Source organism: Carassius auratus, linkage group LG45M (genome assembly GCF_003368295.1).
Source record: "Carassius auratus strain Wakin linkage group LG45M, ASM336829v1, whole genome shotgun sequence".
In the NCBI taxonomy this organism is placed as follows: Eukaryota; Metazoa; Chordata; class Actinopteri; order Cypriniformes; family Cyprinidae; genus Carassius; species Carassius auratus.
In genome coordinates this window covers 1,835,823-1,861,910 of record NC_039299.1, presented here as the reverse complement: position 1 = coordinate 1,861,910, position 26,088 = coordinate 1,835,823, and the positions used below count along the sequence as shown (strand labels likewise).

At 35.0% G+C, this 26,088-nt stretch overlaps 1 protein-coding gene across 3 annotated transcripts in view; it reads left to right on the top strand.

The window, feature by feature from the left end:
- The first annotated feature begins 5,027 nt into the window (after positions 1 to 5,027).
- The window catches only part of LOC113068554 (gephyrin-like), a 1,122,288-nt gene continuing 1,101,227 nt past the window's right edge, over positions 5,028 to 26,088 (top strand). For all 3 annotated transcript variants that reach the window (XM_026241304.1, XM_026241303.1, XM_026241302.1), the window contains exon 1: positions 5,028 to 5,166. In XM_026241304.1, the coding sequence (XP_026097089.1) occupies positions 5,103 to 5,166 (64 nt within the window). In that variant the 5' untranslated portion in view covers positions 5,028 to 5,102. The remainder of the gene's footprint in view (positions 5,167 to 26,088) is intronic.

The window sequence follows — 26,088 nt, the reverse complement described above, 5'->3', positions numbered from 1 at the left end:
AATATATATTTTTCATCTCTCAATCATCATTGTATTGCATTGCATTTAAATATCAACTTACTAAGGCATAGCATTATTATGAGACCGACCACTGAGATATATATAATCCACTAGGCGTTTATTGTGAAAAAGATTTAATTGATTTACATTACAAGCTATTGTAATTTAATTTCATTTTTTCATCATAATTGTCCAAATATCATCATCTGCATCAAATTGCAGATTTTTGCTCAGTTTCCACCTCTGAATAAAACTAAGTTGTTTCTTCCTTCATATTCTCACTATGTCAGACTGTATGAGCCATAAAACCTGATGTATCAAATGTGTTACTCAAAAAAAAAAAAAACACATGCAAACTTTTTTATAATTTATGTCAAGGTTCAATAAACTGTTTAATTTCTAAAAATAAAAATATTCTGGACTGTTATTACATATGTCAGTCTTCACAGCGTTGATGTCTACTCATTTTACAAGGCGCTTCAGGGTTTTTTTTCTCCTTTTCTGAATGAATCTCTACTATTGCGTGACTGTCTCTATTAGTCATCTCTTCCACTCTGCTGGATTCTCTGTCTGACAGCGCTGTACCTCAGTCTGATCCCCTGCGGAGGCTCAACATGATGAAGACAGCCAAAAATAATCCGGAAAGGTCAAATGTAGACTGACCAGCTTTGCATCTGTGACTGGGTTTGATAGGTTCATTTTCAAGCCTCTAAATTATCATCATAATGAACGACACAATCTACTCCGTGCATTCTGTCTTTTATTTAGCAAGTCAAAGTCCTTTTAGCATAATTGTACAAACGTCCACGTTCAGCTCGTGCTTCAAGTGTCTTTTTGCTGTGAATTCTTTACTGATTATTATAAAGTAAATTAATTACATCAATATATATAACCGTATATAATGTACATAAGTTATAACTTTGAAATCGTTAGTAATATTTCAACATAGACAACATTGACTGAAACAACTTCAAATTATTTGATTATCCATAAAAGTCATGTTCAAATATGAGAAAACAGGCTTTTGAGGAACGTTTATGTGTTCATCTATCTCTATCAACATTGTATTGCACTACATTATGTTTTGATGATCAAACATTTGAAGCATTTAGATATTGTCTTACTTAAGACAACTGATATTTATATTGTCATATGGAAATATCTGCTGTATTGCTATAAAAATCTTGTTGATTTACATTACAGGCATCAGAATTTCATAACTTTTTGTCCATATAAATATCAGCATCTGCACCAAATTGCTTGTTTTTGCTCAGTTTGAGCATCTGAATAAAATTTAGCTTTTTTTTTTCTCCATATTCCTACTATATCAGTTTTTGTGATGTAGTGTTGCTTAGATCAACCCTAGGATGGAGATATGGAGGTAAGATCACATGCAAACCTTTGCAAAACCAGTTTTTGTTTCTTGGCTATAGTTACCGGGCAGGCCATCTATATATTATATTGATTGATCTCTACTTGTATTGTCCTAATAAGACCCGTTTCATGTAAAACTAATTCAATTACCAACTGATTATTTCCTACTTGTAGGAGACCTTAATATCCCAAATCCTTCCAGTTTTGATAATGCATTTTTAGTGTAATTTTTTAAATAATACTAATTAGTGTTTAAAAAAAATGCAGTGTTATAAATAAAGATTATTGGAGTATGTTTTTCAAGAAAATTCTTTAAATAAACAAATATTTAAAAAAAAAAAATGTTTTAAATATATTCTTGCAATTTCTTTATTATTATTTGTGAAATCTACACGAAATTATTCTCATGTATAAGCTTTTTGTTGACATTTATGCAAAGCAATTTACAGTGCAATCCAGGCTACACGTATTTCACCAGTATGTGTGTTCCCTGGGAATCGAACCCACAACCTTTTGCACTGTTAACGAGACACAGGAACTACATTTATTTGCATGTGACTTATTAATGAGAAATAACGTGTTTTTAGTCTTGTACACAATCTCATGCAAGTCTTTTGCCAGTGTTGCTTTTAATTAACGATTTACCTTCATTTTTTCCCCCCAATGACAAATGCTATTTTGTCATTATGTTGGGTTCTCTCTCTCTCTCTCTCTTGTAGCTTTCTTGCCTCTCTGGTCTCGTCTGGTTTCACCTGGTCTGGTTTATGTTTCGTGGTGTTATGTGCGGTAATTAGCATCAGTTCTACTGTATCTGAGCGTAAAATCTGCAGGTTTCACGCTCCTTAAATCAATTACTCGGCTGAACAAACGGCCTCCAGTGATATGATGTCCAACGTCATTACTTCCTGTTTACTCAGCGAATGCAAATAACGCTGCTGTACTGTACACGGTATGAAATTGGTAACTAAAATCCGGTGTGTGTGTGTGTGTGTGTGTGTGTGTGTGTGTGTGTCTGAGGATGAACGTTTCCCAGCAACTAAACGCTCGTCCTACAGATGTGACCGGCGCGCGGCCGCGAGTCGAAGCGGGATTAATTCAGAACAGAACGCGCGCGAGAATCAGATTTAATTGATTTGATTCTCTCTTCCTCCAGGCAATTTTCTGTGCTGGAATAAAATAAGTCTTTCTCAATTCAGCATTGATCGTGTTTAACGATATAGTGACGATCATAACCAGAGAGTCTGAGTAACTGTTGATGTCCACCAAAATATCATCATTCTCCTTTTGCATAACTTATATTGCACATTGCATATATTTATTCATTATTAGATACACCATCCTTTGAACATTCCTTTTTACATTCCATTTGAAGCATGCAATGTCTATAATAAGGGAATTTATATTATATGCAGCGAAACTGTACAGTTTTCTGTTTCAATTGATTAGTGGTTTTGAAGTGCTGCTATATATTTTGTCATGCTAATATTTATTCTTTTGAACGTCTTCCTTCAACTTTCATTTAAACAATTACGTTCAGAAGTAATTATGCTAGATTGTACCAGAGATTGTATGCTAACGCTAGTAACCAGAGAGAAACACAGAAGCACAGTTAACTTTTTGCAAGCAAATGATTTGATCTGTCATAACAGTTGAGTTCAGTGAATTAAATCTACCTGCTAGAGCCCCCTGCCGGTAATACTTAACAATGCAGGAGCACAGCATAATGTGCCAGTGATGTTCTGTCAAGACCAGCTTGAAGAGAGAAATACAAGTGTTTTTGTAGCCTGGAATTGAGGTGTGAATGCGTTAAAATAATGCAAATAATTGCAAAATAATGCAAAACGGTTTGTGTGGACAGATTATGTTAGTTCGTTTTGCTGCATATTATAATTGTGTAAACCATGATAAACTAACTACCAATAAGCAAGCATATGAGTCAGTAAGATTTAAAATAAATGCAGTTATTTTGAACTTCATATTCATTGAAGAATCCTGAAAAACTAAATATATTACAGTTTCCAATAAGTTAATAAATAAATAAATAAATAAAATGGAAAAATAAATATATGGCAGCACAATTGATAAAGATATATTTTTACAGTATATGCGTAGTCAGTTACTAAGGAGTTTACTAAGTCTTTGTGTTTGTGTAAGCTCTACAGAAACCTGTCAGCATCTTCGATGCAGCCTCCAGTCTTTATGCCTGATGTACTTGATTTGCTTTATGATCAGACAGAAGTGTTATGCAAGAGAAGGTTCAGAGATGCAGAACTGAAATAATGAGGCTGGTGCTCCTCTGCTCACATTGAATGCTCCACATACAAGCTACCTATAAACAACTGCTGAAGGAATCTCACAGTCTTACACTGAAGCATGGACTTGAACCATTCAGAACATATCAGAAATAATAATGCAATGTGTTTATAGCTTAGAAATCGCATAACAACCAGTTTTCTCACAGTTTCTCAGTAGAGTGTTGCGTTGATACATATCTTTGTCTTAAAATTCTATACTTCCCCAACACTTAAATGTGCTCATGAAAAATGAATCTTGACAACAGGCAGAGGACATTCACTCTCTCTTTTTTCCATGAGAATAAACAAGAAGAATTACACACCACAGAAGCGTGATGTGATGCTATAAATAGAAACATGGCTACTGCTTCAGGCTGTGATTGTATTTGCACAGGTCAGGGCTGCTATCATCTGTAGAAGGAAGGTTCAAAATCAGAGACTTCCTGTGTTTCAGAGCAAACAAATAAAAATAATGCCAGACATAAGAAAGGTTTTGTCCCGAGCCGTGATTGACACATCATTGTTCTGTGAGTCCAGGAAAGGAATCGATGGAGCTCTTCATGATTTAATGTAGAAAAGCCTACACATGCATCACTAGCATGGCATTCAGCCAGACTACAGGTGTGTGTGTGTGTGTGTGTGTGTGTGTGTGTGTGTGTACGTATGTTCGTGGCCCCCGCAATATGATCAAGTTATGCCGTTCATAGACTCATGAGAGCCAGTGATTAATTTCTACTGTAATGGACATGTGTATCTTAAAGAGGACATCAGGTTCTCTGAGATATTAAATGTTTTGAGATATGGTGAATAGAATTGATCAGAACCTTTATTGATCTCTGTGGGAGAGAGAAATTGGTTAGCAAAATGGTTAAAATTAGAGCAATAAGACATTTATTGTATTGTAGAGTCATTTACTGCACAGGAAACATTTCTAATTGTGATCAATGTTGAAAACAGTTGTGTTACTTGAAATTTTTGTGGAAACCACGACACATTTTATTTTGCAGGATTCTTTGACGAATATAAAGCTCAAAAGAACAGCATTTATTTGAAATATAAATATTTTAGATATCATTATAAATGTATTTTACAGTCACTTTTGATCAATTTAATGCATCCCTGCTGAATATAATTATGATTTTATTTTCAAGAAAATCTAACTGACCCCAAACTTTTAAACGGTAGTGTATATAATTACATAAGTTACCTTTATTGACATAATTACAGTGTTTCTTATCAAAACTATGTAAAACATGTCAACCTAAAATCTGAAGACGTTTGTTTGTTCACTGATTTCCCAGTGAGAAACTATGAGCGCTGAATCTTCGCTCTGCTGCTCTCGCCTGCGCGCTTCCTTCATTCCCCTCCAGAGTTCGATGCGCTCGGCTCTCGGCTCTGCCTGGAGTTCTCAGTGCGGCGACAGCGGTGCTGAATATGGCGACAGACGGGATGATTTTAACAAACCACGACCACCAAATCCGGGTCGGCGTCTTGACAGGTAAAGGCCAGAATCCTTCAAGTCATCCTGGGGTTTGTTTTGGGAGAAAGCGGCTGCATATTCCCAACTGTTTGCCAGCGGTGCCTCTCCTCCCCAAGTGTGTGTGTGTGTGTGTGTGCATGTATGTGTGTGCGTGCATGTGTGCATTTTTGTGTGTTTCTCTGCTGGTCAACGGTGATTTAAAGCCTTTTCCCCTCTTTGCCAGATATTAATTTACCTGCCAAACCTCCTGCACGAAAAAAACAGTCCAGCTTCTGGTTAATGTGTATCTGTTATATTATAATGAAATTTCACAGGAAGATAGTTTTATCTGCGGTATTATTTATTTTCGTTTGTTAAACCTTTAAAATAGCTCAACGCTCACGCCACAGCGTTTCATGAGCACATTTAATTAAGTGAATGTTGTATTATTTAAGTACCCGGTCATATAGACATCGGTGATAGAGATGGGATTTACTGTCAGAGACAGTGGATGCAGTGGGCTGATATTAGTGAGGATGGCTGTGAATCGTGGGCAGAATGCTGGTTTCCTCTCTGCATGACAGTCTGGTTAATGCAAGCCTGCATTCGCCGGTAATTTCCATTCGCGCTTCAATTTTTTTTTTCTTCTTCTTTATCGATGCTGGTTTATGACGAATGAAATTGTCGAGCAAAGGCTATGGAAATGGAAAGAAAATCAAAAATGGAAGAAAATCAAATGTAGACTCGTGTTAATGAACGATAGTATTTTGTAAAATCTTCTGAATTGGCGGCATAATACAGCTTTAGGCAGACGGGGGAAAAAACGTGTAGGCCATGGATTTTCGTGTGATGTGATTGGTGATAACCCTCTCATGGAAATCCGCTGGTGAAGGTGGTAATGTGTAAAGATGGAGAGTGAGAGAGGAGCTCCATCCAGCTCTGAGGGAAACCCCGCTTCACCTCCCCCCTCCTCACTGCTGTAGAGCGGGGAAACCAGCAGAGCAGCGGTGGCGCTGTCCGCGGTCCTGAATTGCTGCGGCCGCTCGATGAACGCTGTCCGCGGTGCTGAAATGTTGCGGCCGCTCGATGAACGCTGTCCGTGGTGCTGAAATGTTGCGGCCGCTCGATGAACGCTGTCCGCGGTGCTGAAATGTTGCGGCCGCTCGATGAACGCTGTCCGCGGTGCTGAAATGTTGCGGCCGCTCGATGAACGCTGTCCGCGGTGCTGAAATGTTGCGGCCGCTCCGTGAGCGCTATCCTTGGTGCTGAATTGCATTTGACGCTATACATTGTGCGGAAATATAAGCGACAGTCACATTTATCACTGGGGTATCTTTCTATATGTTCTGCTTGATTATTTTTCTGATGGTTTTAGTTAAGGCAGTAGACATTGAAGGGGAACACGTCCTCCCAGTATTGGGATCAACCATATGAATTTTATTAATAAAAATCAAGACTTGTTGGTCTTGAAACTAAAGCCTTATAGTTAACCATGTTAGATGTTTAACCATTCGTCTAGAGGAACTGTAGAATGCAATCAGGACTACTGGAGTATTTGTCTTGCATGTTATGCTTTGTCATTTATTAGACTATTTTATTCAGCATAACTAGACAACGAGAAGGACATTCCCCAAGTTTTCAGATGAGTGGTCAACTAATATGGCTTTTTTTCAGTAGCTTATTCCTAATGTTATTACATACAGTCCCTATATGTATTTTATACTATTAGCAACAGTCAGTCACTCCTTATTATGTAAACTGAGGTTTGAATAGCAGAATGAATAATACCTTGCTGGGTTTGAACATACAAACATTTGGTAAATAATATTAGATTTTCCAAGGGAAACAGGGCTGCTTTTGTATTGACCTGCATTGTTCAGAACTATCTAATTTGTCAGATAATTTTATGAGTAAATTTATTACATGTTCAATCACTGTGGTGGTGTTGAGATTAAGAGTCTTGAACAAGAGCACAGATGATGATATTTCATATAGTGATCGTTCACTTTTGGTTACCAAGCCAGATGGTCAACTACTAGTTTGCAGGACAAACGGTGATACTGGGCAATTGCCCTGCATTGTTCTTTACTGTTTGACCATTTATCAGATATTTATATCAGTGCACTATACTAGGACTGTTCCTCTTGAGTAAGTGTAAGTCCAACTTGTTCAGTGAAGATAGTTCACAACTTACTCCTTCTGTCCATTTGGCTACAGCATCACTGATGTACTGGCCTATATTGTTTTGTCTTGCTTTAATGTTATTATCATGTCTGCATTGATATCCTACACCCTCAAAACCTTTAGTGTCAGTTAAGCAAATACAAGCCAGCAGACATGTACACAGACATGGAGTCGTCACGCTTGTCATGCATCAGACTACTTTTGCGACCCCCCCCCCCCCCTCATTCAGAGATGGCATTTGAACAGGAAGCTCACCAATATTTGTCTTGGTAACAAATCTACTATTTCCACTTCTACTAGTGACCCTCTCTGTTTCTCTGAATCTCAGAAGGCCCATGTGTTGAGGGAAATGAAGACAGGAATGTAAAAAGAAAGAGGAGAGAGATATCACAGTCTGTGTGTGTCATCTGACCTTTCAGAAATATCTCTCTCTTTCCTGTTGCTCTTCCCTGTGTACAGCTGTGGGATTTCACGTTGTTGAAAGGTGATTTTCTTCCGTATCTCTATCTTGCCAGTCACCTCTGAGGCTCTCACTTACAGGCCGTTGAAGTATCTGTATTATCAACAACGTAAAGAACGATCAGAGCTGATAATCTTGACCTTTGACCTCAGACCATGTTTTTACTTCAGTCTTGTGTCCTTGTGCTTGACTAATCATTCAATGATGGAGGGTTCCATCCACATCAGCTCCATCTTCCCCAGTGACATCAGGGTCATGTGACCAGACCTGTCATCTTCTCTGGGGTTGAGAGGAGCTTTGGTTTAAGTAGAAACACTGGAGGTTTTAGGCACATGACAAGCATACAGCGACACACCCGAGCTGTTGATGGAGACATTTAACTTTTCCTTCTCTATATTGTCTATATTTTATGAGAGCAATGAGACAGAATCTGACAGGTGAATACATTTCTGTTGAGTGTTTTTAAGGACTTGCATCATTAGCCATTGTTATTGGTGCATATTATTAAACTTAATTTATCCAGTATTATTTTAGCTGCCACCAACACCATGTTGTATAGACACTGTGTGTTTCACTGTGAAAGCGAAACTACTTTGTTTGGACTTCCAAAAGAGGATTTGAAATCATGTTTATATCACGTTTATAATGGGTTTTAAGTTTCTCATCGTTCTGGAAGGGACAGGGCATCACAATATGTTAAGGGACGTAACATTTCCGTCACATGCTTGAGATATTCAGTAAGATATTAACTTGTGAAAAATGATTAACAGATCCAACGGAAATTGTTCTAGTCTATTCTTATTTGTAGTTTAAGTTCATATTTCAGTAGCTGTTGGGTTTTTAAATTTTTAGTTCCACCCCTTTTCAGCACTGTGTCTCCAGATGGCTTCTTTTTAGCATCCTCACCTTAGTGTGTACTGACCTAAAAATAAACCCAATCTGACCTTAAGAAACTCTTCCTGTCACTTCTACAAAACATGAGTTACTATTAAGGGGACCAAGGAAAGTAGTTCTACTTTGACATCTTTTTTTAACTGATCAGTGGTTCACACTTGCTTTGTCTGTAAATGCTTATTGGAATTTTTATTATGATGGGACTCATATTTGCTTGATTTTGTCTTCCTTTCCTGTCATTAATGGAGTTTGATTAGTAATGCATAATGTAGAATTCATTTGAATAGAGGTGGAAAACAGAATGCAGAATTACAGTTCGAATTTGAAAGTAGAATTAAAATCAATTAAAATCCATCGTAATGTAATTTCCAGTGTTATTTTATAACATGACTATTGTGCATAACAATTTTTTTCCCCACTTACATTAGCTTTCTTTAACTTGCAGTTTAGTGATGTCAAATTCAACAAAATTCAAACACTCTAAAGCAACTGGACTTCCCCACACACTAAATATTTGATAAATACTTGTGACAGTGACATCATTTGATACAATACTGTCATTATAGTCATTACATAAAATGCATTACTTTTAACTTATCACACTGTTTGTACGCCTCATTAGCAAAGTGCAGCATATTGTTGTTATCTGTTAAAGCACAACTGAAACTCTGTGTGTGTGTAAATTGACCTGGCACCGATCAGAGATTGTGAGCCCAATGTTTCGACAGCAATGCAGTGGTCAGTGTTATCGACACAAATCAAAAGGACCAGCTTTGTTTTCACCCCGGCAATGCTTTTACATTACAGATGTGATTTTACACACACACACACACACACACACACACACACACACACACACACAGAGATCACCTTTCTGCATGTCAGTCACTGAGCTGGATTCTTTCTGAACTTGTGTACTTCCACAGTAGGATTGAAATTCAGTCACTGAACTGAGCTGCCAATGAGGAAACTCTCTGCGGCATACAGCACACATCTCTCTCTCTCTCTCTCTCTCTCTCTCTCTCTCTCTCTCTCTCCCTCTCTCTCTTCTTAGCTGTAGCAAATCTGGATAGCACAGGATGTGTGGGCGGCTTTCCAATCTCACATGTGTATCAAAGAGACATGCATCGACCACATTTACACGAGCCACTAAATTTAGATGCCTGACAAAGTCATAAATAGTTATAAGATACAAATCCCCACTGGTTATTTAGCATGACCAATTGAATCAGTGTGTCCTTTTCCTTCCATGTCTTTTTCACTCCTTATCTCAGTTGTTCTGCCAGGTTTTTAGTTAGTGATTAATTTATTTATTTTTTTTTTTTGAAATTGTTACATTAATCCCATTTATGGATTAGAAAATAGCAGCGTGCCTTATCACAGGTGCTCTTTTTGATCAATACATGTAAATAACGTAACAATGAGCCAATCATTTTGTTTAATGCATTTTTATGCTTTATGCTTTCATCTGATGCCTTTTCATAAACTACTGGATGTGTGCATCTTTATCTGTTAGATAGATAGATGGACGCAACACAGTCTCATCTGGACAAAATGCATCTTTATGCTTTAGTGCTTCATTTAAACACGAGTATGAGTGTGTGTGAATGCAAAAGGGGTTACTGCATCTACAAAATGAAAACTTTTTGAACTGACCTCAAATCCTCTGCTATAATTTCACAGATAAACACACAAATGAATCTGAGATACTGACCTTTCAAATGGATTTGGGATTGAGTTAATCTTTTTGCACACAGGAAATGATTGTGTTTGAACAGAAAGACCCTGACAGGTTGCTTTGAGTTTAGATGTAATGGAAAATTGAGCTTTCTGCAATGTTAAAGTCAACATGAAATCAAAAGTGACCCTCTTTACTTAATGCCAGTTCCTGTGCTTATTTTGAATGATTTATTGCAATGTTATTGAAAAAGCAAAATGTTTGTCTTTACAATAATTCCACTATAACAGTGGAACTGATCAGCAGTAAAAAAATAATTGTTGTCAAGGGGATGGCGAACATGAGTTTTTTTTTGTCATGAGTAATAGATTGTGACGTTACATGTCATGATACTTTGCAAGACAGTTGTTTCTGTATGTAGCCAAACTGGAAATTAGATTTATGATTAGTTTTAAACTTGAAATGCCCATAAAAAAGTATTAAGACACTTAAATCACACTAATAAATGTCTGAATGTCATAGCATTAGAAAAAAAAAAATAATAATAATAATAAAAATAAAATAAAAATGTGTGAAAGTTTAAACTTTAGTAATTTTGATATGCGCTCTTGTAATTTTATATTTGTTTGTTTTTAATTATTTATTTAAATATTTATTCCATTTAATTTATAATATTTTTGTACATGAGCTTATTTAGAAATGGCTGCCAAGGCAACATTTATAATTCAACACATTTTTCATCCAATATTTTATTTTATTTTAGTGATAATAACTTCTAACTTTAATTAGCACACTAATAACAAAACTGCTTTATGTTGCAATTCAAATCATTGCTATTTGTTTTTTGTTTGTTTGTTTGTTTGTTTTTTTGTTTCAATACATTTATAATTCTCATTTGGGCAAGTTTATATAGCAAATTTCATACACAATGGTAATTCAAAGTGGTTTACATAAAAGAAAGTAAAATAATCATAAAAATATATAATTACATAAATAAAACAAGGAATTAAAAAAAATTGAACTTTATTTAAAAATGTATTTTAAATTAATTTAAGATAAATAATGCAATCATTTCGGACATTGCACAGTGCTGATTCAATAAATGCACAGCTAAACAGAAGTTTTGAGTCTAGATTTAAAAGTGGCTAATGTTTTAGCACATCTGATCTCTTCTGGAAGCTGATTAATAGCGGCATAATAACTTAAAGCAGATTCCCCTTGTTTTGTGTGAACCCTTGGTATTTCTACCTGACTCGATCCTAGCGATCTGAGTGGTCTTAGATTTATAGTCAGTGAACATATCTGCAGTGTATTTCAAGTCTAGACTGGAAAAAAAACATCTAATTCTAGCAATGTTTTTTTTTTCAGTTTGTTTAATATTCAATATTTTATTTTATTATTTCAATTAATATTTTTTTATATATATTTTTAGATTTTATTTAAGTTGGCACACTAATAAAAACAGCTTTATATTCCAATTAAATTCAGTGCCCTTTTTTTGATAAATATACCTTTTTGTATAAAGTGCTACAACTATAGATATAGTATTGAAAATAAAGCCAGTCAACTTGCATGTATCCTCTAAAAACACCACCATACACTGAGACTTCAAATGATGAAGAAAAATCAAGGTTTTGAAGTGAAAAGATCCTGCAGCATTTGAGACACTTTCATATTTTGTACCTAATGCAATGATATTCAGACACAGACAGGTGTGCAAATATTTTCTGGGGTCACTGTAAATCTTTATAAAAATGTTAATGCATCAGTCTGTAAAGCTGAAAGAAAACTTTCACACAGTTTCTTGAGCTAGTGTGAGTGCATAGAGTGTGTGTTTGTTTACGCAGCCGTGTGTGTGTGTGTGTGTGTGTGTGTGTGTGTGTGTTCTGATGAGACACAGCATGCTCCATTGCCGTCCATTGAACGCTTCTCTTTAATTAAGGAAGTGGGGATTAATAAAGTCGTCAGTGACCTGCCCACTCACAAACTGTCTTTCTCCCACATGGTTTCACCACATCACGATTTGTAAAGTTCTGGGAGAAACAGCATTAATGTCCACCGCACAGTTCATGGCTGCCAGAGCAGTGAGTATACATTCATTTGAGTCTTATTTTAGTAGTATTTACACACTATTATGGAATTATTCATGTTTCTTAGCATTTATATTTTTGGCTTTCACGTTTATTTTAGTAATTAAGCTTTTATAATTTTAGCACTTCGATATATTTTATTTGAGTTAGCTGACAAGGCAACATTTATAATTGTATAAATTTCTTGGAATTGCATTCCAATTCAGTTCCTGAACTTGTACGAGGAGGCTAGCCGGATACAGAATTGCCATGCGAATATGAGCACAAGGAAATAGAATTAAAATGATCTGAATCACAGAGAAATCATATAATTGTCATTTTTAAATAGGAAAATATTTGAAATGATTATGGGCTAGATGGATGAATATCAATATAGCAACAGACAGATAGAAAATATAATGAAAGACAGACAGACAGACACATAGATAGATAGATGTACACTTGGCTTAGTAAGCATTATTCTTTATTCTTAAACACTGCCGATGTGTTTTATCATTGTTGACTGACGTGGGAACAGAGTAAATTAGGTTTTGGAGGCTTCAATCCTCTTCCCTGCCTAAATTTAACCTCTTTCTCTGATGGCTTGTCGGTTCCTCACTAACACCCACTCCAGTGCACTGCATTCTTTCTTTCCGCGCTGTAAAAGCCTGTTCTTAGACTCGCCGGCTTTAAATAATGGAGGAAGGTGCTTTCGCGGGGCAGAATGTGTGTAATGGCAGGGGTGAATAATTCAGCTTCATCTACTCTCTGTCCTGTTCACTATAGGACCATTATGAGAGAAGACACACCATCACATCTTAATGTCGGCCTCTGGCTTGCATGGCCCTCGGAGGGACCGGCCTGAGGTCAGGGCTTTCAGATACACAGAGACGGAGTGAGACAGAACTCAGGGCTGCTGAGATGAGCAGATATCTTCTCCTGAGCTGACGCAAAGGGTTTGGGTTTGCCTTTATGAGTTATAGTCTATAATATTGGAAAATCCTGCTTAGATGTTCAAACGTGCTGGAGCTTCGGGGATTTAAAGGGACAGTTCAGCTAAAAAGAAATGTTGTTCTGAACCTGTATGACTTTTAGTGTTTTTTAGTATTCCACACAGCATAAGCACTTTACTGTTCAAAAGCACCATAAATGTATTATTAAAATGGTCCATAGTAGATTATTGGACTGTGTTTTACTTGGTTTTTCTACTTCAAAATTTCACATTTAAGTCAATGTGTTACTTACGATTTTAATTTTTTGCTAAATTTACAAGCAATTCTCTGGGTTAGATTATATTCCGATAGTTCATTTCAGACATTCTGCTAACATTCTACTAAGTATCATTGCAAATACATGTCAACAAACTCCCATTAACTGGCAACTACATGTTAACTAACTCTCATTTGAGTAATAGTAGACTATAAGGTTATGGTTGGGGGTAGTGGAAGTGTACTTGTACTAGTTTCTGTGTTTGTGGACCATCAAAATAAAGTGTTAGCAGATATTAGATAGATATTAGACAGATAACAGATAGTGTACTAATACTCAGATTACTGCTAGTTGACATGTAGTTGCAAAGTTACTTATAGTTAGTAAAATGTCTTAAGTGGACTATCAAAATAAAGAGTTAAAAATAGAGAAAAAAAAAGTTACAATTGTAACAAGTAATTTTTTTTTTTTTTTTCAATTCAGGTCCAAATCATAGGTTTCATGGAGGATATGCAATTGTTCAACACATATTATGTGACCAAAAGATAGGGAAATATTAAAGCTGCAGTCGGTAACTTTTGACGCTCTAGCGGTTAATAAACAGAACTGCTTGCGTCTTGCGGACGAACATTGTAGCCGGAACTACTTCTCTCTGTTTATGTCTATGAAGAATCACAAAGGTACTGGGTTACTCCGCCGCGGTACCCCCGAAGCAATCTAAAATAGTCCGAATATAAACACTTATTATAGGTGCACCCTAGTGATTCAGGACAGGCTAAAAACACGGTTTGGAAAATGGATTCATGGTGTACTCGCTTATTATATACATTTTTCTACATTTTGAACAGAAACAAAGTTACGGACCGCAGCTCTGATTGGTTGTTTCTTACCGGGAGCGGATGAGTTTCTGCAAATGGCAATAGGACACTGGGAGGAGCCAGAGGAGCTTGATTTTTTCACAGATTATCTGTCTCATATTCTACTGTCAGGACATAATGACAGGTTTAACAAATATGTAAAAAATATATTTTTACAAAAGTTACCTACTGCAGCTTTAACAGTGAAAAAATAGATATGTGTTTAAAAAAAAAAACATGTTGTAAACCGCAAGAGGAATGGGTGAAAATACCGATAGGAACTTAGAAAAGGGAGACCTTAAAGAAGGCAGGATGAAAAGCAAGCGAGAGGATGAAATGGGCAGCAAAGGATCTGCAGTGTTGTAGTGGTAACTGAAGCTGTGCTGTAATTGCTGATGTCGTCCGGAGAATTGAAAGCGATGAAGGCAGCTGCTTACAGCCAGATTCATTAGGACAGCTGTGCTCCGAGCAGAGAGACAGTCACAGCCGGAGAGATTGTTGTGTCTTGGGAAATAAAAAGATTCCAAAATCAGAGCAAGAGACTGAGAGACAGACAGCTGGAGTAGAGAGAGAGAGAGAGAGGGTTTAGAGGGGTCTCTCGCTCAAGGGAAATAAGGGCACTGCAGAGTCAGGAAACTCCAGCCATGAGCAGTGTGTCTGAAATCACAGATGCTGTAAACATCTCTGCAGCAGAGAGAGCCGAGGGTCTTCCCTTACTGCGGTGTCCTAAACGTTACCCACCAATGCATACTAAACAACACACACACCACGACCGCAATACTGCACATCATACAGCATACTAAACAGCATGAAATGAAGACTTGAATGTATTCAGTTGATTAAATATGACAGTACAGACATGTAATGCTTTTGAATTTCTAAATTCTGAATAATAAAATGGATCACGGTTTCCACAATGTTTTCAGCATTCATAATAATCAGAAGTGTTTCTTAAGCACTAAATCATGTGACACTGAAGGGTGATGTAATGATGCTGGAAATATAACTGTTTTTTTACTGTATTTCTGATCAAATAGAAAACTGATATTTAAATGCTAATAGTATTTCACAATATAAAATTTTTTACTGTATTTTTATCAAATGAAATTGTACAATTATTTACATGTGTAATAATATTTCACATTAATAAAGTTTTTACTGTATTTTTGATCAAATATATTAGCTACATTACTGGAATATTTAGTTATTTTAAATTCAATTATAATAACATTTAAAAATAATAACAAATTTAACCAGCCCCAAACCAGCAGAACTAGGGAAGAATTGTAGCATTTTAGTTTTAATTTTATTATTTAGGTGAATGAGGACATGGGCTGTCATAAATGTATCATAAATGTGCACAATATGCTTTTTTGTCCTATTTTTCAAGTCTCCTGAAGTCTATGAAGCTTGATGACCACGGTGCTTAGTCACTTTCATTCTTCAGAAATTCACCTTTTGTGTTGCACAGGAGAAAGAAAGAGAGTCATACGAGTTAAGAGTCAGTAAATGATGACAGAATGGTTATTTTCAGGGGAACTCTTGTGTTGTTCAGTGATTGTAACATCTGGATGAGCCTATGTGTTGATATTGAAGCCTCCATATGTCTAACTGATCTCAGCCCAATGAAAACACATTAATCATCCGTTGTAAATCTACAAATAAGTGGCTTTGAGACTGACCTTTGACCCTGATCCAAACCACATCACCCCCACATCAGTGTATCGAACAGGGTCCTCATTATCTCACAGATTGTTTGGATGCATGATAATCTACTCAGCATCTGTAGTGGCATGCTCCTTTAACAACTCTAATTGAAATCTGATGAAATCTGAGATTCATAAGGATGCATGATGGAAAACTGCCCTAAGGAGGGCCGTTGGATAGATTTTAATTTTTTTTATACACCAGTGCGGGGGTGGACATTTTCACTGGCAATGTGTGTCAATGTAATGTGGTTTAAATACACGAGATGCTGGCAACACTATTACTGCTGCTCATAGTTAGTGCTCTGACATTAGTGCTCCAGACCATCTCTAATGTACCATTATAGTTAATGTTAATATTTTGAATTACTTTTCAGTTTTTATATTTTCAGTTTTCATTTTGATGTTTAAGTTTAAATTATCTATTTAATTATTTAGTTTTTTTTTATTATTGTTGTTGTATGAAACAATGTATTATATTTATTTATTTTCCTTTTTTTATTTATTTTTTCTAGCAATGAGAATCTGTAAAATTCCATTCCTGATTTTGCAAGCCATGAAAATAAGGATTTATGGATTATGGAAATAATAAACCAAATACTTACTTACATGCTGTTTTTTTTGGGGGGGGAGGGGTGTAAATTTTTTTGCATACATATTTTTATTTATTTTTAATTTACATTTAAATTACATTATATATATTAGGTTCTGTAAGTGGTCACAAATTTTTATTTATTTATTTATTTATATCGTATTTGGACTTTACTAGTTCACTGAAATACTCCAGTTATGTGGCAAGTGCATTGTTAATTATTTTTTTATTAAAAATATTCCATGTAGTCTCATTACGTCTGGTGCAGACCTTACATCAGATTAAATATCTAATTATATTTTTAAATAATTCTGAAGGGGTCCTATTATGCTCTCTGACAAAGTCTTGATTTTGTTTAGAGGGTATACTATAACAGGCTCTCATACAAGGTTGTTCGAAAAACACATGATTTTTCAAATATTTTACATTATTACAACACCTCTCTCCCCAGTCTGGCATGAACGACTAGAACAATTCCTGTATCAAATGAAGGCCCGCCTTCTGAAATATGAAATGCGCTGTGATTGGTTACCTGGGCCAGTGTGTGTCTGCGGCTGGTCGGGAAATGTCATGCCCCTTACCATTGTGAGCTTCAATGTTAATATTGCGTCAAAATCAAATCAATTTGAGCGTGATTTAAACCCGGATGATTGTTACCACTTTAAGCTCATCTGCCTTGGGAAAGCTAGCGTGTCTCCGACAGTGATAACACTTGTTGCCTTCTCTAGTGCTGCTCATCCTGGTCTCTCAAATGGTCCGAACAAGTCATTCGTTGTAGTTCTTCGTGTCTTTAAATAATAATGTACTGTCATGAGCCTCAGGGTTTATGTTATGTTTTTGTTTGTGTATGTTTTGTCGACACTCAAAGCCATGATTCCCATTCACTTACATTATATGACTGACAGACTGCAACGGTTTGAGTTAAAATATTTGTTTGTGTTTTACTGAAGAAACAAAGTCACCTACATTTGGGATGCCCTGGGGGTCAGCAGATAAACACCACATTTTCACTTATAGGTGAACTATCCCTTTAAATGGTCTTACGATGTGGCAAACACATTTTAAAATATTCCAAATAGTCTCTCTTTTATTATGAGGTCACAAAAACTGCAAGCACAATTATCAATAATAATGTCACAGCACATTTTCACATCAATGACCAATTTGCACTATATTTCAAACAATACTGTATAATAAAAAATGCACACAGACCTGTGCATATATTTACATATAAAGTTTCCAAAAAAATGTTATGGTGCTTTATGTACTACTATAAGTGTGAGTTAAGTCTTCAGTATAGTTTAGTTGGCGTGCTGCTTATTACGGTTTGTTTTTGGGTGCATGTTTGATAGCTGCTGTGATTCCACCGTGGACCCCATCGCTGCTGCTCTCACAATGAACAAGGTTGCTAAGATACACTGAGCTTATATTAGATTATCTTATCTGCTGTTACTATATTTTCCCCAGCACCGTGAAACCTTTGTTAATTTGGAAATTTACCCAGCTGCGGATTTAAGAAGCTGCTATGTGTATAGCGATTCTCTCTCTCTCTCTCTCTCTCTCTCTCTCTCTCTCTCTCTCTCTCTCTCTCTCTCTCTCTCTCTCTCTCTCTCTCTCTCTCTCTCTCTCTCTCTCTCTCTCTCTCTCTCTCTCTCTCTCTCTCTCTCTCTCTCTCTCTCTCTCTCTCTCAGCTGGACTGCTGGGTGCAGCATCCAGAACTCCCTCAGGTTTAATGTTGGCCCCTCCTTTCTACAATGCCTGGCTTGATTAACAGCAGTAAGCCGCTGTAATCTACATCCCAGGGGCCTCTGGCTCTATTTGATACCCCACTAACCAATAAGACATGTGAGTGAATGAAGCAATGATGTCATCTCCTGCTGAAGCCATTGCTGGTGTGCTAATATGGAAGGCCGATGGGGTCAAAAGGCATTAACAGAATGTTTGAAATGTGAACGTGTTAACTCAGCAATTTTTAACTAATTTCTTTTGTATGTGTAGAGACGCACATTCTAGGTGTATTAAAGCATCTGCTTTTGCTGTGTTTTTTTAGTATGTGTAAAGATGCACAGTTTTACCTTTAAGGGTTAGTTCACTCAAAAATGAAAATTAGCTTGTCTTACTCACCCTTGAGGCATCCTAGGTGTATATGAGATGAATTCAGTTTGAGTTATATTAAAAATTGTCCCGGGATTTCCAAGCTCTATCATTGCAGTCAGTGCATCAAATAAAGTGTGTGCATTCATAATTAATGTGCCTCACACTGATTGGAGTGAATAAAGGCCTCTTGTAGTGAATCCATGCGTTTTTGTTAGAAAAATATCCATATTTTAAACATAATAAACAGTTTTTCTCACTTCTGTTGTCTGTCATACACATAAGCCATTCCGGTGGATGCAATAAGATGTCGGCATTGTGTGATGAATGTGGTGAGAGAACAAAACAAAATGCCAGTCATGAATTAAAAGTACAAACCAAGGATTTACAAGAAAAAAAATTCCTTTGCTTAAGTAAGAACTTGCTTCTTTTGCTTTGAAGAGCAGGGACAATTTTTTTATATAACTCAGACTGGATTCGTCTGAAAGAAGAAAGTCATATACACCTAGGATGCTTTAAGGGCGAGTAAAACACAGTATAATTTTCATTAAGATGCTAATTTTAACTTGTCAACGCATGCATATTCTGACCATGTTCAAACATAACATACTTTTAAAAACAGATTTACCTTTAGATTTACCCACATATTAATCCATTCTTTAGTTCACTGTGGCATTGCTTTACTGATATCTATTGTTATGGAGTAAATTAATTAATGTTACAGTAAAAACTAAGACTTTTTTTTTTTACCTGAGAAAGAATGTCGAACAGCACAACTAAAAAGAACATGACAAATCATGACAAAAGACTGACATCACACACAACGTACCGATGCGTTATCCCTCTTGAACAAAAATAAAACCTGATGTTTGCATACGTGCATACCAGTGTACCATTACAACGTTCTTCATGATTATACATGGCATCTTATGTGTTGTATACATATATACCAATGTACCATTGCAGCACATATGCAAATATAATCTCAAATACAGCAATTTCATTGGCTACTGTGCATGCTGTGCAGTTAACTTGGAAAAACACAGTCAAATTTCAAACGTTTCATTTAAAGACTTTTGGCCCTGTCTGCCTTCCATACTCTAAGGCTGTAATCCACATTCAGAATGAGGTGAGAAAAACCTTGGAAAATGGTCATGGAGGAATAAACATTTTCTCATTATTAATACACAAGAGGCCACATTAATGTATTTTATCTGTAAACACACTGTATTGTTAGGATTACCTCTTTATTTTATGGCACTGTGCACACAGCTCTTGTAATGTGAGTGGGAATTTATCTGCTACAGTTATAAAATAAGATTAAACGTACTGTTTTAAAGTTAATTCGACAAATGTAATACAGATAATGTAATACCTGAGTCTGGAAAGAAAAATAATGCTTACTGCATGTACTGTAAAATGCATGATGTAACTATATAATGCATCCAGCTATATATAGTCTGTTAAATGCGACTCTACGATATAAAGTTATTGAGATATTCTGAACACTATTATGAACAAATGCATTGTGAAAAGCGCTATACAAATACATTTGACTTGACTCAACTTAAAATTCTAAAAACTATTAATATTTCAGCCAGAAGTGCTATATTTTTTTGCATAACATCATTATTTTATAATTGATTATCATAGTCATTTCACATGTTTAATCCAATGTCGGTTTTAAGTTTTGGCAACAACTTATCAGATCATAGTTGATATTCATAATTTTGCCAAATCTAATAAGCGATAGAGGTGTTTAATGTATGCCAATGTTATTTTAGTATCATTGATATACTATTAAAGGTTTGTTATTACTTTGAATTAGATTTTACTTTTAGGTTTTCAGGTTAATTTTACTGAAATTGTTAGTATTTATTTATTTTTTGTCATTTTTTTGCCGTATTTGGTGTAATGAAATGTGTGTATCCGGTTTAAGGTTTAAAAAACACATTATTTTCCACATACTGTACATTATTGTTTCTCCTCGTTATTTGAAATGCGTTGATTTTTACAAAGCTCATCATTCTGAAATGCGAGGTGTGCTCTGATTGGGCAGCTATCCAGTGTGTTGTGATTGGCAGAATACCTCAAGCATGTGAGAGAAATGTTACACCCCTTACCAACAACACTACAGCAAGAATAAAAGTTACGCCTTCTTTCTTGGCGTGAACATTTGGGCGGTGTTATGCAAATCTTCCCACACAGTTACGTAGACAAGTGTAGACAAGTGTGGGCATGTTTAAATGAAGCATTTTAGGAGGGTGTGGATGAGTCTTAACTTTGATAAAGAATAACTCTTTGGATTTTAGACTTTAGGCTTTGCAACCTTACACAACAACTTTCTGCACCAAGAGCTTGTTACACTCCAAAGAGAAAAATGTAAAGTCAAAGTTTTTGTAATTATGTTGTGTTTTTGTAATTTTTATTATTTAAGTTTTTTATGTAGTTTGAGTTATTTTAGTAGAAATTGAATTGGAAAATGTTACCTTGACAACCTGAAATAAAATAAGATGATGGGTTTTTTTTATTCTATTTTACTTTAGTTAACATTTTGTTTCAAGTAATGAAAATGTTTTCATGGTTTTAGTTTTACTGAATGATAATAACCCTTGTCCATGCATAAAACTTCATATAGTGTGATTAGTATGCAGAGTGAAAAATAGTGTAGAAGTGCTCTATTACAAATATAGCCAATATCATGCTAACCTTTTCCATCTTCTTGACACCACTATGAAATATCCCTATTATCCTATGGATTTTTCATGCATTGCATTTGGTCGGGAACAAAAGGATGTAAGAAGCTCATTTGGGATTCTGTCACGTTGTAACTGCAGTCAGAAGCAGAAAGAGAAAGCCATTCCTTGTCCATTTTCTCTCAGACACTGTTGTTTCCTGTTTTCCTGCAGGATTGTCATGCCATTGGGGTCTTTTGCGGTGGCATTCGTATAATATATATTTTCTTGCTCTGGGTTTAGCATTGATTAATTAATCCATTCCTTATTATGTCATTGAGAGCTTCGATCGGCTCATTTCCTGTTGGTTTCGTCCTGTTTGCTGATCATGTTTCTCTCACCTATGTGCATGTACGTCACCTCAGCGCTGGTCTGTTTGAACGCTGCAACTCTTGAAGGAAACATGAAAAGAAATGAGGCATGACCTCATGAACAATTTGCATAATGCAATTAACGGCAGTCTAACATAATACAACGCAGGCAAATATTTGCTCGTTTCCGGTGTGACAGACATTCATTCAAGGTTCGGGGTGTTGTGAAAACCTGCTGTCATGTTGTTAGGGAGTTCCTGATACATTTAGTGTTGTGTGTGTGTGTGTGTGTGTGTGTGTATGTATATGTGTATGTATATGTGTATGTATATGTGTATGTATATGTGTATGTATATGTGTATGTGTGTATGTGTATATGTGTGTATATGTGTATATGTGTGTATATGTGTATATATATGTGTATGTGTATATATATGTGTATATATATGTGTATATATATGTGTATATATATGTGTATATATATGTGTATATATATATATGTGTATATATATGTGTATATATGTGTGTATATATGTGTGTATATATGTGTGTGTATATATGTATATATGTATATATGTATATATGTATATATGTATATATATTTTTTTTTTTTTTAATTTTTTTTTTTTTTTTTTTTACATTGTATGCACATCAGTTTTCTTTTTTCCCCAAATGTATTCAAAATTCCAAACATTTTTGCATTCTGGATGGTTTGTTTTTTTTCGAGTTTTTAGTCATAAAAAGCCTCTGTAATCAATTGAATTCATACTTCAAACTTCAGCAATTTCATAATTTATTACAAATGTAAAATTTTACAACTTGCTTGTGAACGCACTTTTTTTTTTTTTGAAGTTCTGTGTTGGCAAGCAGATTGCTGTACAGCAGAAGTTTACTGTTAAATATTAAAGCATGGAAGAAAATTTGGATTGGTTTTCATAATTTTATTTTTATTATTATTATTATTATTATTATTATTATTATTATTATTATTATTACTTTGAGAAGTATACATTCTACTTTACAGTAATATATTTCTGTCTTCAAATTAAACCAAACTTTTATTTTGACGGGTTGTAATGAAGACCTCTCTGTTTCTGTTTACAGATCACATTTTGAATAATTGTACAGCCCTACTCTTAATTTTTTTGTCCAAAATTTGCCAAATTACATTTTTATGACTAGATTCTGTCATTCTGTCTTTGTTTTCCATATTACAGCAATCACAGGGCCATAATTAATAAACACTGTTTTCCAAAACAAATCCAAATTTATTTATTCTAGTATTTGCTACTGGTACAGAGAATAAATAGTTTTTGCATGTGCATGTGGTCTGATAAGTGTGCTTACTACTGTATGTAGTAGTGTACTGTCCTCATTCAGACTGATAACAGCGACTCTCCCTGATCAGTACAGATGAGGGTAAGGTCAAAGGTCAGGCGCTCCATCTTGTCCCTGTTGCAGTACAGATGGAGAAACAGCAGGGCTGCGTTTACTGCATCATTCACATTGGGCCTCTGGATCTGTTCCCTTTCCTGGAGCCAAACTTCACAGCCTTAACTAAAGCCCAAAACAGTGTGCTCTGATTACTAATTTGACATTTAGCTGATGCTTTTTATCCAGACAGACTTACACCCTGTCCCAACAAATCCAGGCATGAGCTGTCTGTTCACACTGAAAGCAAAAAGCTGTGCCATGGTTAGAGATGCTCACACCTGGTTTAGACTCTTTTCTACACTACCATTACAACGTTTAAAATACAGTAAAAACAGTAAAAATTTGAAATATTATTACAATTTTAAAATAACATGAAAAAGAATGAGACAGTCATACACTTTAATAAAAAAATAAATATTGTAATATAAACTCAAAATTGTATAACTGAATTTCTCTATTTCAGAATTTTTGTATACCTCATTATTCTATACCTCGTAATTCAGATATATTTTCTGAATTCTGAATTCACATCTTGCAATAATAACAATAATACGAAATAAAAAATAAAAAAACAATTGCAACTTTTTATCTCACAATTATTTTCCTTGCATTTGCAATTTTATATCTCATAATTCTGAATTCATACCTCACTTTTTTTTTTTTTTTTTTATTAGAAAATTACAGTAAAAAAATGATTTTTAAAAAGAAAAATTATCCTGTGGCCGAAACAAGGTTAAATAATTTAATGCATCGGTGCTGAATAAAATAAAATAATGTTTAAATTTTTTAATTTAATTTAATTTAATTTTATTTTATTTTATTTTATTTTATTTTATTTTATTTTATTTTATTTTAGTTTCTCGGTTTCAGCAAACATATGCCTTGCAAACCAGTTTTCTTTCTTACATTTAAAATTATTTCCTGTTGAAACAGGAAGTTGAGGTTGGACATATTGACGTCCCTATAATTTTGCATATTGTTGGGCCTGTGCAGTTCATGGAAATATTAATAAATAGAAATGCTTGGTAACAATACTTAAAGCCTTTACGTGCAATGCATTATAAAGGTATTCATAATGTACATTGCAATGTGTTGTATCTTTTCATAAATACTGGCTATTTATAGTGCATTATATTTTCTAAAGGTGTAATAATGAATAAATAAATATTATTATCTATTATAACTCTGATCACAATTATTCATGATTTCATCCAATGCATTGTAAGGTGCAAGATACAAGGCTAAATTAATGCATTACAAATATTTTTATAATGCATAATGTGCAAAGGCCTTTGTAAGGAGCACTAAACATCAGTTTCTACTTAATGGAGTCTTCAGGAGACTGTGCAAAGCAAGTCCTGCCCCGAGGAAAGAGTAAACCACATATCCATGGGCTTTATTGAGTTCCATAAGTAGGAAACATGTTCTCTCTCGCTCTCTTCTTCAGTATCTTGTCTCTTTCTCTGTCTTGCATTACAATTCCTTTGAAGCCTGATTCCAGAGCAGATCACCATCTTCCTCACAATCTTTATCGGTCTCTCCTGATCTGCTGTTTGAACTCTCGCTTTAGCTTAGCGTCGTGATGAAGGCTGTCTGTGTAATACATTGCATTCTTTAAACATTTCTGGTCTTATTGTGAAGGATTCGGTGCATATTACTCCATAAATGAACATCATGTTGCACATATGTTTCCTGAAGTGGGTTCACTGATCACAGATCACACGTGTGTTTGAGCAGAACACAAAAGCCAAAATAGTTTTCCCTCTTTTTTTCTTCCTCTTGATCTTTTCTTTCATCATGTGTTGGTGCATTACTTCTCAGGGACTGGCTTGATTCCAAGAGCTCTTTCACTCTCTTGTTCTTTTGCTTGTGTTATATTGACAGTGAGCACAATGACTCATGGATGCTTGCTAAACTCTCATTGGATGCAGCAGTTGTGTATTAGTGTGTGTATTGTTTGTATTTTATTTTTTATATGCATCATCTTTAATCAAAAATAATACTAACTGTCTAAAATTACTTTTGATTTCTACTGACGCTACTAAGAATGCATGGACAAGGAGAAAATATATTATTGATTAATTGATTTTAGAATTCGCAATTTAATTTACAAATGAAAATCTGATGTAAGATGTTCTTAATTTAAAAAATGAACCTGCATTCACAGTTCATCCACATTCATTTACATTTTTAAATGTTTTTATGCGATTTCATTTTTAACCAAAAAATATTTTACCCCTAAAGATTGATTTTAGTAATTCAGAGAAATGAATAAAATAATAAAAGCTTGTTGACATTTGTATTGTTAATTTAAGTTTTTCTAATTATGCTTTGCTTTAGAATATTTAGTCAGGTTGAATTTTTTTGTTTTGATATATCTATAGAGTAACTTTTAGAATTGAAAAGAAAATTAATTTCTGATGTAGTGAAATGCTTTTACATTCAATAAATGATTATCAAAAAAAAAGAACTTTTGGTGTCCTTTCACTGAAATATGGAAGGTTGTGTTTATCCATTCAAAGAAGTATTAATGTTTTTGAAAAAAAGGTATTTTCTGCTAACCAAGGCTACATTTATTTGACCAAAAATATAATAAAATCTATAATATTGTGAAATATTATTACAATTCAAAATCATTGTTTTCTATTGTAATATATTGTAAACTGTAATTTATTTCTGTGATGCTCCGCTGTATTTTCAGCATCATTCCTCCAGTCTTCAGTGTCACATGATCTTCA